The 15,151-nt window shown below is 35.5% G+C and overlaps 2 protein-coding genes across 2 annotated transcripts; one reads left to right on the forward strand and one right to left on the reverse strand.

Moving 5' to 3' along the window:
• The first annotated feature begins 312 nt into the window (after positions 1–312).
• On the forward strand, positions 313–1,428 carry LOC123703942. The gene has a single exon (XM_045652153.1). The coding sequence runs from the start codon at positions 313–315 to the stop codon at positions 1,426–1,428; it is 1,116 nt and encodes a 371-aa protein (XP_045508109.1).
• Positions 1,429–4,955: 3,527 nt separating this feature from the next.
• On the reverse strand, positions 4,956–14,934 carry LOC123704011 (putative ATP-dependent RNA helicase TDRD12). The gene is made up of 4 exons (XM_045652248.1): positions 14,537–14,934; positions 13,656–14,224; positions 12,607–12,882; positions 4,956–8,966 (listed from the first exon to the last, which is right to left on the reverse strand). The coding sequence occupies exons 1-4, from the start codon at positions 14,806–14,808 to the stop codon at positions 5,029–5,031; spliced, it is 5,055 nt and encodes a 1,684-aa protein (XP_045508204.1). The 5' UTR covers positions 14,809–14,934; the 3' UTR covers positions 4,956–5,028.
• Between the last annotated feature and the right edge of the window lie 217 nt (positions 14,935–15,151).

Raw genomic sequence — 15,151 nt, forward strand, 5'->3', positions numbered from 1 at the left:
GGAATAACTTTGCCAATATTACAACCAAAAACAAGTTACGAAGCACCTTATTTATAAAATTTTAAATCAATCTATAGATTGATATCTTATAAACTAATCATTTCTTTGTTCCTTTTATGCTTATGTCTAATAAAATGAGAGAGAAAGAGACAACACTAAGGCTGGGTTGCACCATATTACTTTAGTAATTCACAAACATGTTAAAGCGTGCGTGCGCTAGACGCGTTCGGACTCGGACGTGATTAGTGCTAGCACAGTAAGGAATAACAATTCGCGTCACGCGCGGCTTTGCCGCTGCATGAACTTTTTATAATGAGTTGTAAAACACTCATTGTAAATGAGCTGTTGGCGTTCATTCAAAATGCCATCGATACAATGGACGAGGTTAGCATCATGCAAATCTGCAAAACTAACTTTAAGGAGGAGGAAATTAGCAGTGGCAAGGTGCTACTCTACCAAACGCTGGACAAGATTGCCACGATGCCGTCCCGCCGCAGGAACGGGGGTGAAAAATGCATACAGGATATCATCAGCCTATTGAAGGTGACTGATCCCGATGACGTGCCCGATTTCGTCGCAAAGGAGTTGCATAAACTTCCTCCGGTGGGATTTGACCACGTCGATGTTACGAGGCTCCTTAAGGACATCACATTCCTTAAGGCGAGTCTGGCCGAGGTACACACCAAGTTGGAGGCTTCAGAGAAGACCATCTCCGATTTACGAGTCGAGTTAGCGTCATATCGCGATGCGCATGCAATATGTAGGTCACCCGTGCCGTCATATGTGAATGCACGTCGCGGAGCTCAAAATGCATGCGTCGGCATTTTAACTGCTGATGTTGATGTGTCGCCGACCGCCGATGACCCGAGTGATGCCCCGCGCCCCACTCCCGTTACCTCTCCCCCGGAGAAGACATCGCATGTCACGTTGCCAGCTGCTCCTCAATGTGACTACGCCGCCGCAGCCTCAAAAATGACTGCGACCCCAAAATCATCAAAAGGAGTAAACGCACCCGTGCGGAAAAGTTTGCCTTCAAAAACGAAGGACGTTGACGAGGATGGCTTCACAAAAGTCCAGAAGAAGAAGAAGTTGAATCGTCAGAACAAGTGCGGCACCGCAACGAAAGATCCAAACCTGCGGATGCGCGCAGAGGTGCCGACGACGCCGCTCTACGTGTCTCGTGTGCACTACTGTACCAAGACTGAAGATGTTGTCGAGTACTTGCATGCGAAGACAGGTTTGAGTCTGCGAGTGGAACGGCTGGAGTCTCGCCATAAAGTGAGCTTCAACTCCTTCGTGGTGAGAGTACCGACCGCCAAGCTGAGCGTCTACATGGACGAAGGGTTTTGGCCGCAGGGAGTTGTGTTTCGCCGCTTCCGCGGACGGATACCCGGCCCCCCGGAATCGCGTCACACGCCGAAGGCATAGCGTGTATTAATTTAGTATTTAAGTAGTTTTAAGTTCATATGGGCCGTAGTTTTTAAGTTATATTAAGACCTTTAACTGTAACTACATTTGTTGCCTGAAATAAAGAAATAAAAAAAAAAAAAAAAAAAAATAAATAAATAAAAATAAAGCAAAATTACACTTATAATTTTAGATAACTGAACTACCCGCGAGTATTAATTATTAACCTATATTTATCGATAAGTTCCCAGATGATCCAGACCTACGTAATAAATGGATCGAAGCAACTGGGAGAAAAGATTGGATTCCCACAAAATCAAGACGCACACGTATGCAAAATTGGAAATTATGTCGTCGCCAAGCATGGAATGGTCAAATGAAAAATTGTTAATGTTTTTATGTCTGAGGACGACGACGACGATGTATATTTCTTTTTACTACATTTAAATAATTAGCTATACTAAAAATGCATAGCGCGCACGCGGCCACATTTTCAACGTCCATTTCGTGAGACAAGGCAATTAATGACAAGTGAGGAGGGTCGCGATTAATCGCGCGAGTAGAGCAGTGTGTGGCTAGAGAGGGCAATGTCGCGGCGAATAAGTGCTGATTTACACAGGGTCAGTAACTGACTACAAATTCCAGGCAAATCAGTGCTGACCCGAAAAAAACCCTGTGTAAACAGATTTGAAGTCAGTACAGAGGCTTGAACTCAGCGCTGAGTTGAATATTCGGACACGAATATTTTAAAGTCAGTTGGCGCCCTAACGGCAGCGCGATGAGCAGAGCGATGAGCAGCACGAGGAGCATAGTGTGGCCGCGACATAACACAATTTGGCAGTAATCTACCTACACGAAATAATCTTTTACTACAATTAATGAGTCAATGTATTCGCCAGTGTATAAGAAAAGAGTTCAATTAATCAAGGCAATTACCATAATATACCTTCAAATTCGAATTTACAAGTACACAAGTTATTGTCAATTGGGAAAAAATGATCGGTGTTCCCGAACAACTACGACATTGGGGCCTTCATGAAAAGGGCTTATTTGTCCATAAAAGGCCGGCAAAGCACCTGTAACACTTGAAGTGTTACAGGTGTTTATGGGCGGTGGTGACCACTTAACATCTGCCCCTTTGGTTGCTCTGACATAAAAAATTAGGTTTACAAGATCAGCCATCCAACGGCCAAAAATTCCCGTATTACTTTAACCTAATGTAATTTCTTATAAAATTAAAAAAAATAAAAACTTTTGGCATACAATTGGCAATACAATCCAGATTTTACGTTAAAAGTGGAGTCATTTTTGAATGCTTACTGTGTTAATAAACTATAGCGTGTCCCAAGTGAGAATTATTTCATATGATATTAATTCTAAACAACAACAAAAAATGTTTCTTGAAATAAAGTAAAAATATGGGAGATATGTGAATGTCACTCTAATACTTACAGTTTACTTTTAATAAACTAATAACCTGATTAGTAGGTATACAAAACTGAATACGTTATTGAAAAAAAGAAAAAAATAATGAAATGGACCTATGACTGGATAAACACACAGACATATTGCCATCTCTTTCTGTCTCTTAGAAATACTCTTATAGCTAGAGCGAGAAAGATTTAAACTCGTTTTAGAAAAGGCAATGTTAAATCGCTATTTGTCCCGCTCTAGCATAGTACGTTTCTAAGCGACAGAAGATAACAAATATATGAAAAAACCCTTAAAAATTAGATTAGAACAACACACACAAAAATAAAATAAAAGACATACATTTTCCGATGTTGAAACAGCTAACGTCGTTTAACCATATCGCGATTCGACTGCAAATCCAAACAACATAGATATATTATTTTCTCTAAAATTTAAAATATACTAATTGAACACACAAGTATTTTACTTTATTCAATTGTAATTATTACAAAAACAAAGAAAAAAAATTAATAAAGAACTTTGGTTGAAAAAAAGGTACGTAAAAAAGGTAAGGAGGGTACTTTTAAAATAATTATTTTAAAAGTACCCTCAAAAATAAGTAAAACAAATGCTTATTTATATCTTATGGTAATACTATATTACAAATGAGAAAGTGTTTTTTTGTTTGTCTTTCTTTCACACCGCAACGAAGTGATTTTATGATTATGATATTGTGTTGGGGGATAGTTAGGACTCAAGAGGCTAGTTTTTATCGCATTAAAATCTCTAATTCGGTATTGTGATGTTATCCATATGCGCAAAAACCATTTTATTTTCTGAGTCTCAAGACTAGGCGAGCGGGGGCGTTCAAGTATTACGTAATTCAATTTGGGGGCAGGGGAGGGGGCTCGTAAAACGTTACGATACGTTAGTGTGTTGCAAGGGAGAGGGGGGGGGGGGATTCAAAAATCTTAGACGCTCCATTAACGATTGGAAGTTCAATGACGAGGAGAACCATTGAGCCACTACTGACATCGACATCAACTTTTCCCGACCGACTAAGGCCCTTCAAGTCCTTCCCGTCAAGGAACCTTGCGTTCACCCACGCGTTTGCGTTAAGATGTAGAAGCCGTAGTATTTTCTAGTGTTTGATTTTACGCAAGTATTATACATTAAAATATTAATATTAAAGATTTTAACCCTCTCATATGTCTCCCCGTGTCCGCGCTTGCTGCAAAGTATGCGAAACGTCGGGAAATTAATATAATGAATAAATCGCGTTTAAAATCCGTTAAAATCTTTTATTTCTAAATGTAGAAGCCCTACTAACACCGAGAGACACTACACAAAAAATCGACATTTTATTCATTTCATCAAGAAGAAAATTTGTAAAATAGAGCAATCGTTGAAATAAAAGCCAACGAATTGATACCTCCATCAATGTACATCAATTAATATTGGTGTTCCACAGGGTTGTACTTTGGTTTTAAGAATACTGTTATTCTCACTGTACCATCTCCGTATATTTTTAATAAAATTTTACATATACAATAACACCGACTTACACAAAATAATAAGTCACAGACAATGTTATATAGCAGGAACAGAAAATTAAAATGCCAGTATTCTGGGCTCCCAAAGTAAAAAAAAAAAAAAAATTCATCGGTCAATAGTAGTATAATATGCTTTTACAATAGATTAAGAATTTAAGATCATCATCAGTTTCCTGACGGCTTTTCTCTATAGAAACTACTTTCTGAGCCGATAGTTAATGTTATGACGTTTCAAAGTGCTTCTAGAAGTCTAATTAATCTCTATAAAAATGTATCCCTATTTTCCTTGGTCACGGCATCCGCGTGAACAGCTGGACCGATTTCGATAATTATTTTAATATAATATCCCTTGAAGTACGAGGATGGTTCTTATGAAAACACGGGCGAAGCCGGGGCGGATCGATAGTTGAATAAATATATGTTTGAGTTTGGAAGTAGATTACGTGTGAAGGCATTACTTATACCTATAACTAGCTGCTCCGCGCGGTTTCACACCCGTGGCTCCACTCCTGTTGGTCGTAGCGTGATGATATATAGTCTATAACCTTCCTCGATAAATGGGCTATCTAACACCGAAAGAATTTTTTAAATCGGACCAGTAGTTCCCGAGATTAGCGCGTTCAAACAAACAAACAAACTCTTCAGCTTTATAATATTAGTATAGATTAACATCATCAACGAAATCATCATCGTCACTCTCAGACTCATGTTTATAATGCATTTCCTTCGCAATTTTGACCAGAGAATCATCTAATACTTCTTCATCAGACGACGCCTCCAGACCATCAACATCATACACAATCCATTTCTTAATTTCAGGGTCTTTGGTTAGCGTCATCCAGTTTTTCTGCAAAACTTTCGTCAGTTTCACCAAAATATACTGCCCCTTGTTCGAATGAGAACATTTCTTCTTTTCAACCACCGCGTATAATTCAAAATTGAAACAGTAGTTTGTATCGTGAATAATGGTCTTGAATTTCAAAGCTCTATCTTCGATAACCAGTTCATAATCCTCAACGCCTATTAATTGTATTTTAACGCTTACAGTTGTTTTATTTTGTCGCCAAGTCAATTTCGGTTTTCGAGTTTGGTCGATGATTGTCAAATTGTTCTCATTTAATGATGAATTTACAGGTGTGTCCGTCATTGTATCGTCAGAATCCAAATCCTTTTCTTTCGCTTGTGAACGTTCACCAAAACTTTCTACTGGATTAGGTTTTACATTATTAGCAGAAATAGCTGGTATCTCATTTGTTTTAGTCATAGCTTTTATTTGTGGCACAAAAGTAGCCAATAAATCTTTAGGATTAAATACTTCCCACTTGTCTGAAGTATCTGATTCACAGTCAGAGTCAACTAAAGGTACGGAGCGCTTTGGTTGAGGTAGGAAAACCTTTGATAGTGAAACTTTTTGAAAGTCCTCACTTTTTACACTACTACCTACACTTTGCGATAAATTTGTCCATTCTTCTTCATTATTAACTTCGGTTTCTTCTGGTTTCGTAGCTATAACACTATTCAAGTACGTTATTTCTTCCTCAACTTTCTGAGCAAGATTCAGATCCATCATTAATTGGTTAACAATGACGTCATTGTCTGTGTTCGTATCAATAAGAGCAATAGCGTACTTATTTGCGCCCGTAATTTCAGCTGGTTCTTTGAGGAAATATTTAGCATATAAATGTTTTGTTCCCTCCTCAGAGTAATTGGATAGCCAATTGATACAGAAATCAGTCCATGAATTTCCTGGAGGCTTGACACCTATAAGACGACACTCAATGGATTGGAAAGGCAATTGACTAATGAGTTTATTTGTTATAGGAAACACGTCTTTCGAAGCAACCATTCCCCAATCGCCTTGATCAACAAAGAAGCAGTTTATTGAGTCTTTTTCAATGCCATCAACTCTGGCTCTCTCGTGAGTATCGTCTTCTGGGAATTTCGCAATAACTATATCACCTACTTCTATATTTTCTAACGGCTCAAGTCTGCTTTCGATATGTTTTTTAATATCCATTAATAAAAGTTTCATGCAAGGTTCGAATTTGGCCAATCGCACAAAGAATTGATCTGGACTGATTATATAAGACACATAGACCCCTGTTACTTCATCTTTATCTAAATGGGCCCAATCTACGGCAACTTTTTTCTTAGATTTCTTTATTTCAACAACTACTTCCTTCTCCGGAGTCATTGTCAAATCATTTTCGGGGCATAATTCTTTCAGCTTAGTTATATGATCGGGATTATCCTCTGCATGTTTTTCCAGTAATTCGCGTTTTAAATTGTGCTTAACAACAATTTCATCGAGAGACGATAATTCTTGACACGCTTCTAATGTATCAACAAATATACAATTGCCAATTACACCTACAATATTACTTCTTACATAGATATCCTCTTCAGCATTAACTACACTTTTTACATGATCTTTTGCGAGATTCGAGAACGTCACATCTTTGTCTTTAGGTTGCACATTTGCTAAACGAACTTGTACTACATACGTATTGATTTCTCTGAAATCTTTTGGTAAATGATACAGATGTATATCCCTAGAGCGTTCATATTTTTCTTCGTCTAATAAATTAATCAATACATAATTCGGATTGCCTCTTTGATATGTATTTAAAATTTTAACAACTTGACATCTCGCAAATAAATTATATTTCACGGCTACAGCGCATATATCACCCACTTTTGGTATACCGTGAAGTTTCCTGTTTGATGCTTTTCCATAATACATGCCTAGTTTTAAAGACAGAGTATTGTATGTTTTTGGGAACTTTATTTCTTCATTTTTCTCAACATGAGACAAAAGTCTTACGGAATATGATGTTGCTGTGTGATAATGAAGGATTTTGAATGTAACTGTACCGATTTTTGGTATCCAATTAGTCGGTTGATCGTACTCTTTCAAAACTTTATGTCGATTCAGACAATCATAGAAATCGGGACAGTAGCCTAACGATAGAAGCGCTCCACATATTGGAACAAGCTTTTTGGCTTTAGATACGTCACGTTTTGCCAAAATCTTATTACTCAATTCATCCAAATAAGGTGGAATGTTATCTGTGCATCGTTTTATAAAGTTTAAAATCTTGGGAAGTTTTTCTGTGTCGACATCTTCGAGAAGTATTTTTATCTTTATAGGTTTACGTTCAGTAGAAAATATCGATGGGTAATTATCATTCAATACGGCAAACCGTTTCCGGAACGAGGAAAACGAATTTGGTAACGAATAGTGTACGAGATAATTAGCGTCTGTTAAGTTTAAATGTGACAAACTATCGTCCGTGCAAATAAGAATAGGACCTAGTATTGGAACTTTGTAATCTCTCCATGCAGAACTTAAGTTATACATTTCGGTCACAGTTAAATCATTATGACCGACAAAAATGTATCGATCGAGGAATTTCAATTCCTTTTCCAGAATCGCAACATCATCGTTATACCGACACACTATAACAACCTTTTTGGAACTATCTGTGTCATTTAAGAACTCAATAACTGAATTAGCTTTTTTATCTTTACCGACAAAACTGACCGACATATTCGCTTTTGAATACAGAACACATTCCGAGAACGATCCAATGCTTATAACAGAATCGGGAGCTTTTTTCGCTAACGACTCCATAAAATCACACCATATTCTCGAAGCTACGATATACTGAACTTTCAATTCCTTATTAGCCCTCGTTTTTTCGAGTTCCCTAATTTTGTAGTGGAAAAATTTCACTTCCTGTCTATAAACTTGATCGAGACGTTCACAATCGTCAAGCACAAAAGCCCTGAGACGTCTTAAATCCACCCCACAATCCCTGTCTTGTAGAATTCGTACTAACGCGGGTGGAGTACATATAAGCAAATCGCATCTATTTAAAAGTGAAGTCGTTATGAATAGTTCATCGACCCCAGCGTAGCAAGCTAACACTTTTTCATGTAAACCAAGCAACATTTTAGCAATTCTCTCAACTACAGACACAGATTCTGCTGTAGCACAAACAATTATACATATAGGACCACAACTATCCATTTCTGGAGTACCATCGCTAACCAAACGGCAAATACTAGGCAAATATCCCATAGTCTTTCCACTATTTTTGGGACTAATCATGAAAATACTATGACCCCTTAAAATGGTATACCAAGAAATAGATTGCAAGTCCATAGGAAGTTTTACCGACATATTTTTAAGAACAATATGAATATGTTGATTGAATGGTATATCTCGCATTGTATAAACTGGTTTTATAATTTTATTAAATTTCGTATGAACCATAACTACAGGTGTGACTAATTTTTCAACAAAATTACACATATAAGTGCCTATGTTTTCATTACTATTATCTAATTCTAAATTATTTGTGTCATTGTTTATTTCTTTGACTAGTTTCTTGTTATCGTTTTTTGGATATGCAGTGTTTATTTTTTCTATAATATCATTGAATTCATCATCGGATAATGTACCTTTGTTTGAAGAATCGTTATTTGCTGCAGTTTTAACAAGCTTCATATAAATTTGTTTCCTTTGTAACGCTGTTATAGGTGCTTGTTTCTTCTCAATGTTCTTATCTTCTTTATTTGAAAGTAAGTCTGGAAAAAGTGATACAAATTATAATACTAATATTAAATGCGAAATTTTGTGAGGATGGATGTATAATTTTATATGCATGTGTAGATGTGTATGTTTGTTACTCTTTCACGCAAATAAGACTGAACCGATAAAGCATGATTCACGCTACACCGTGCCGGGGCCGGGATACAAATGAAACAATATCCATCGACATTTTAATGCCGTGCCCTGTCCGTGCACGGTCGAGCCACGGTCACATTCATACAAAAAGAATACAATAATGTTTGATCGAGCCCCGGTCGGGGCACGGTCCGGTCGCGAAACGGTGTAGCGTAAATCACGCTTTAGAATGAAATTTAGCACACATATAGAGGGTAACTTAGATTAAAACCTGTATATAGGTTTTATCCCGGAAATCCCACGGGAATGGGAACTATGCGGGTTTTTCTATGAAAACGCGAGCAAAGCCGTGGGCGGAAAGTAATACATAGTATTGAATACTTGCATGGGTGTATTGCAATGATTATTTCGCAAAATAAAATGAAAAATCAAATGCAATTATGTTGTGAGTGAACTTTGTATGTGTGATTATGATAAGTGCTCAATAATTTAACATATCGTATCAAAGGAGAACGCCCATGAAAGTATGGACCACAGTACAGTGTTGCGTCAATGCGAGAGTGGTTTTGGAGGGTTCTTCGATATTCAAAAGATTTTTACCAATTGATTTTTTTGTGATAAAAACAGGGGTTTTCAAGATATTGAGAAAAATGTGAAATAACCTCAAAACTGAAATTACCCCGATTTAGTTAGGTTTATGTGTGATTTAGGTAGCATTTTATCGTCCGAAGGTTATTTTTCGATTAACATATTTAATCTATGCGTAGAGCTTATGTTTTCAGACAAAGTCTATCTGTTCATCGGCTAGTGTATGTCGGCACCAGAAATCTTCCGGGACGGATTTCAAGAAAACCTAAATATATATTTAAAAAATGCCAATAGAGTTTTTATTCGGTTTACATGTTGTTGTTGTTGTTTGAATCATTTTTTCACTACATATTCGAAGAAAGAAACAAATAAGAAATAACTGGTTACCTACCAAGCTATGTCATAATAATATTTGTTTTATATATATTTATATTATTTTACTTCACTATCTATGTTAAAACAACCTACAGTGGATAAACAATACCTTAAAGAGTGATTTTATGTTAATTGTTTTTTTTGTAATTCAATGAAAACAATAATCGATATTAATACTTTTAGCTATTTAGGCCCAGTTTCACCAAGCTCTGTTAGTTAGTTTAACACGCTGTTAACTCTTTTAACGGGACATCAATGTAAGGGAGTGTCCCACCATGACCTAATCGAGGTTTAGTTTCCTTAACACGGCATCATATTTAATTACTGGCATAGAGGCTCTTTAAATTTTTAACAAGCGATTAGAAAAAATGATTTGATGTTTTCTTGCTGTCAAGATGGACTCTGCATACTATTTTATTTTTGAAAATGAAGATGTGTTGGATGATTTGTATAATTTGGATTATATAGTGCGACCGCGACGGCCCAGAATTTATAAAGACGTCGTCATTGTTTCGTAGAATATGATGATGTTGATTTTAGTACAAGATTTCGTTTATCAAAACAATCGGTTTTGGAAGTATTGCAATTAATTGAAGATAAACTCGAATAACCGTCGGATCTGGAAGTATAACTATCTCGTGAGGTAATATTTATATTTATGTGCATAAAAGGTTCCTTCCTACATACTGTATTATTTTCAATTAAACCATAATAATCCTGTGAGTCATGTGAAATCTAGTATTGAATACCAATATAGGTACTTAAAATGTAAACTTCACCACTACTCAGGTAAGGCTCAGGCCTCCTCATGATTATGAAATGTATTTATCTTAATTTTAAATTCTGTTTTAGGAATCAATCAGTTTCACCTACAGACCAACTGCTTATTGTAGTGCAGTGCAGTGTCGCAGTGATGGCTCAGTGGTGAAAAACATTGTGAGGAAACCGTTAACCGACATATCATAAGATAGCGTGGTGGATAATGACCTGATCCCTTACCGTGTTTAAGTTTAAGTTAGCACTACCAATCCCATGTCCCTGCAGTGAGAACGTATATGGGCTGATGATGATGATGATCCTAATTTAATTTAAATGTGACATTGTTATAGAAATATGTTATTTTTCATGTTACCTAAATAAATAAATAAAACTTGTGTTTTTATAAAACATTTTTATTGTAGATACCCTTAGATTGTACCTATCAACATCATTCAATAAATTGGTTATAACAACTAGATACTAGGTTATTACGAACAAGAATTTACTATTAATTTACTGCTTTCTTTTATCTTTGTCTCTATTTTTCTTCTAGTATGAGATCTCTCCACTTTCCTTCGGACTCCGAATTTTTTTTCGTAATTTCAACCAGATCCAGTTTACCTTCTAGCAAGTGAAATTGAACCGCGATTTTTCTTCAACATTATTATATTTATTCAACTCAAAATAAAATTAAAATAACACAAGAAAAATCACAACAAAACAATCTCCAAATAACATCAAACATTTGTAACCATGGTAACGATCAAATCGTTTGACATATAAACCAGGAAACGTAAAAGTTACTACATGATTATTAAATTTTATACTGTATTAGAACATCTCAATTTAGTCGAATTACCAAACATGACAGTTATTATACAACTAGAACAAAAAGCCCTAATGTGCGAAACTATGGCATTGTCAACTATGACATTTTGTTTCGGGCGGTTTAAAATACGAATGAATGATTCGTGAGTCGCTCAGTTAAAGGTCGATTTGATAATCGGCTCTTAGATTTCCTTCGTGGGACCTGAAGAGTTGACAACGATGTTAAAATACATGTTTATTTTGAAGCTCGATTAATAAATCTCTGATTTAGAAAATATTGGTGAAATCGGGTCTTACCATAGTAAATGTAATTACCGCTTGGTTACCGTGGTAACCGGTAATGGATACTAAACCTATGGTAACGGATCTAAACAATTACATGTCTTATTACATTTTACAAAACATTCCCTGATCAAAATATATTTTCCGATAGTAAGAAGGCCTCTAAATTGCCGAGATTTTTTTAAATAGTATTGTTATCTTGATGGATGAGAAAAACCTGTACCAAAAATGTAAACGGTAATGGACACTAAATCTATAATAACGGATCTAAACAATTACATGTCTTATTAGATTTTACAAATCATTCCCTGTTCAAAATATATTTTCCGATGGTAAGAAGGCCTCTAAATTGCCGAGATTTTTTTAATAGTATTGTTGTCTTGATGCATGAGAAAAACCAGTACCAAAAATGGGCATTCTCCGTTTGATATTTTAGGTTTTATGACATTCAAATGCTTTAAATATCATATAAATTTATAAATATTAAAATTGCAATCACGGGGCGGGACTCGAACCCGCATCCTTTCACGCCAATCCAGGTTGGATGTCTGACTGAATTTTCAGTATTCTTTATAAATTTAAATATTGTACATCATTCTATGAAATCAAATATTTGCTATAAAATATACGAATCCTGGGATAAGGGGCAACATTTTTTTGTTTGTTTTACTTTTTAGTTATTTACTAAGAACATCTATCAATATTTACCTTTATTTAAATTGTCTTCATTCATAATTTTGCCACTGGCAGAAGCTTCCTCATTAGATTTCTCCATGTCTCCTGATTTTGTTATTACTTCATTCTCAGCTGAAGTAACATTATTCAGAATATCTGAAGATGCATTTATATTTTTGTTTATATCAGCCAGAGCCAAATTTCCAGTCTCGTTTTTAATTGCTGTTTTATGTGAAAGGTTTTTCAAAATATGAAATCTTTTTTGCATAGCTGTCATTGGCTGGTTTTTCATTTCTTTTGTGACTTCTTCTGAAAAATTTAAACGGAATTTCCATATTTTTGTTAAGTACTTATAATATTATTAAAGAAATATGTAATCAAATTATTAAGTCACAGTGAAATATGAATGTTTAAAAATACTAAATTGCTACTCTTACAAAGTGTTATAGTATATAAAAAAATGTTTGCGTGTACTAGTGTACACACGTAAGAAGTGAAACTTCTTTATGACCTTATTTTTCAAAAAAAAAAAAATAATTTGCTATATGCAACTTTACAGAAATACGTCAAATCACGCGTGGTAGTGACTAGGGATAAGAAAAAGAAGGCGCGTAACGAAAAAATGTTACACTTAGGCTGGTTGCAGAACTTGACCGACCATGAGTGCGTACGTCAGTCGCGCTTGTCATATGTATGGAAATTCATAAAATCGTTCATAGCTAGACCGACCATACGCACGCGTATGCGCATTAGTGTCATAGTCATACAATTGTCATGCGTATTACTGTCATATTCATACACATTGTTGATACGTATCGTCAGGACCGACGGTACGCACTGATGGTCGGTCAAGCTCTGCAACCAGCCTTAATGTTTTTGCAAACCCGATAAAGAAGTTTCACTTCAAAAGAAAGTAAATATGTAAAATCAAATACAAGAAAAAACATGTAAAAAATACACTTAAAACTTATAAGATTAAATAGGAAAGAACATGCATTACACTATGATCAAATTGCATGACCAAAAAAAAAAAACAATAAAATAATGTTAAACTGCAGTATTTAATATTAATAATCAAATACCTTGCTTTTTCTCTTGTTTTTCTGGTAAGCCCACCACATCTTTCTTAGATTTATTTTTTTCGCTACAAAACGAGACATCCGACCCAGAACTTTTAGAACTAGACAGTTTATCGAAATAATTCTTAATAGCGTTATATGGAGGCTTATTATCATCATTAATTTTTAATCTGCGACACGCTCTACCCATAGACTCTTCTTCGTTGTCTATAGCCTCTATGGTTTTTTTATTCTTCATGAAACTAAGAACTTTTTGGTATTTATTATTGCTCATTTCTGACAAGGCATCTTCAATTATAGAATCATGGCATGACGAGATACTTTTCTTTCTACATATATGCTGTCCCTCTTTGGAATAGTGCGATTCGATGAAGGAATAAATGTTTTCTATCTGATTTTCATTGAGATTTAACTGTATTTTTCCAGCTGCTAGTTGTTTGTGAAAATCAGAGTCATTTAATTGAGCGAAACCTGTTGTTACTAACCATTCGGACAGCTTTTTCAATTCCCCTTCATGGGTTTTGATTACTACTTCACCATATTTGTGGATGTTGTCCTTGAAAATCGAGGTCCTGTAAGAAATAATTGTAATATTTGTAAACCTTAAATTAATCAAAGTGTTCTAAAGAGAAATGAAACGAAAATTCTTATGTACCTACTAGTTTTGCATTACTATTATCCACACCATGGCTGTTGGGTAAAATAGTAACAACTTTCTTTACTATGTGCTTTTCTCGCATGAATGAAAAGTGAATAAATACATAAAAACAATATTCAAAACAAAAATATTTAATTTAGTGCTCAATGTACCTTGATATTTAAAGAGCTAACAAATAAGAGAGCGATTTTCATTGATTTCAAAGAAAAAAGAAATTAAATCCTACCTTCTATCAATATAAGTTGGGCTAAACCACGTCTCTCTAGCACTCAGAAAGAATTCATGCATCAAGTTTGCTGTCGCCGGCGCCCATTCCCGGCAGGGCATGTCTACCAGTTCATTTCTCTCTAAATCAATGGTAATTTCATGCGCTTGAAGGCCGTATATACCGATTTGTTCTAACGCTTTCTTCTCCTCTTCTGAGTCAAATACTTCGACCCATATAAAGTAGGGATTTAGGAAGTGGATAACATCAATTTTGTAAATATCCGATGGCATTGTCGCAATTTGTTATAAACATACGTCACAATAAGAAACGTTCGAGGAATATTCTGTGGATATTCTCCAAACGGTCTGATGATGAGAATTCTAAATCCAATTGAAAAGTTGAAAGTTGAAAAATGTGCAGACGCCAGACCACGCCAGACAGTGCAGTAGGTACGTACGACTTCAAAATTCAAATAGAGCGGCTAAATTTTTGATTGTCATTTGTCAAATATGTACTTTACTTTGACAAATATTTTTTACGACATACCTAGAACACTTTAAATAAAACGAAACGAATCGAGAACTATGAACAGTCGCCCTAAAATAATTATTATCGTCAAGAAGCTTATATCTA

The sequence above is a fragment of the Colias croceus genome, chromosome 28 (assembly GCF_905220415.1).
Source record: "Colias croceus chromosome 28, ilColCroc2.1".
Lineage (NCBI taxonomy): Eukaryota > Metazoa > Arthropoda > Insecta > Lepidoptera > Pieridae > Colias > Colias croceus.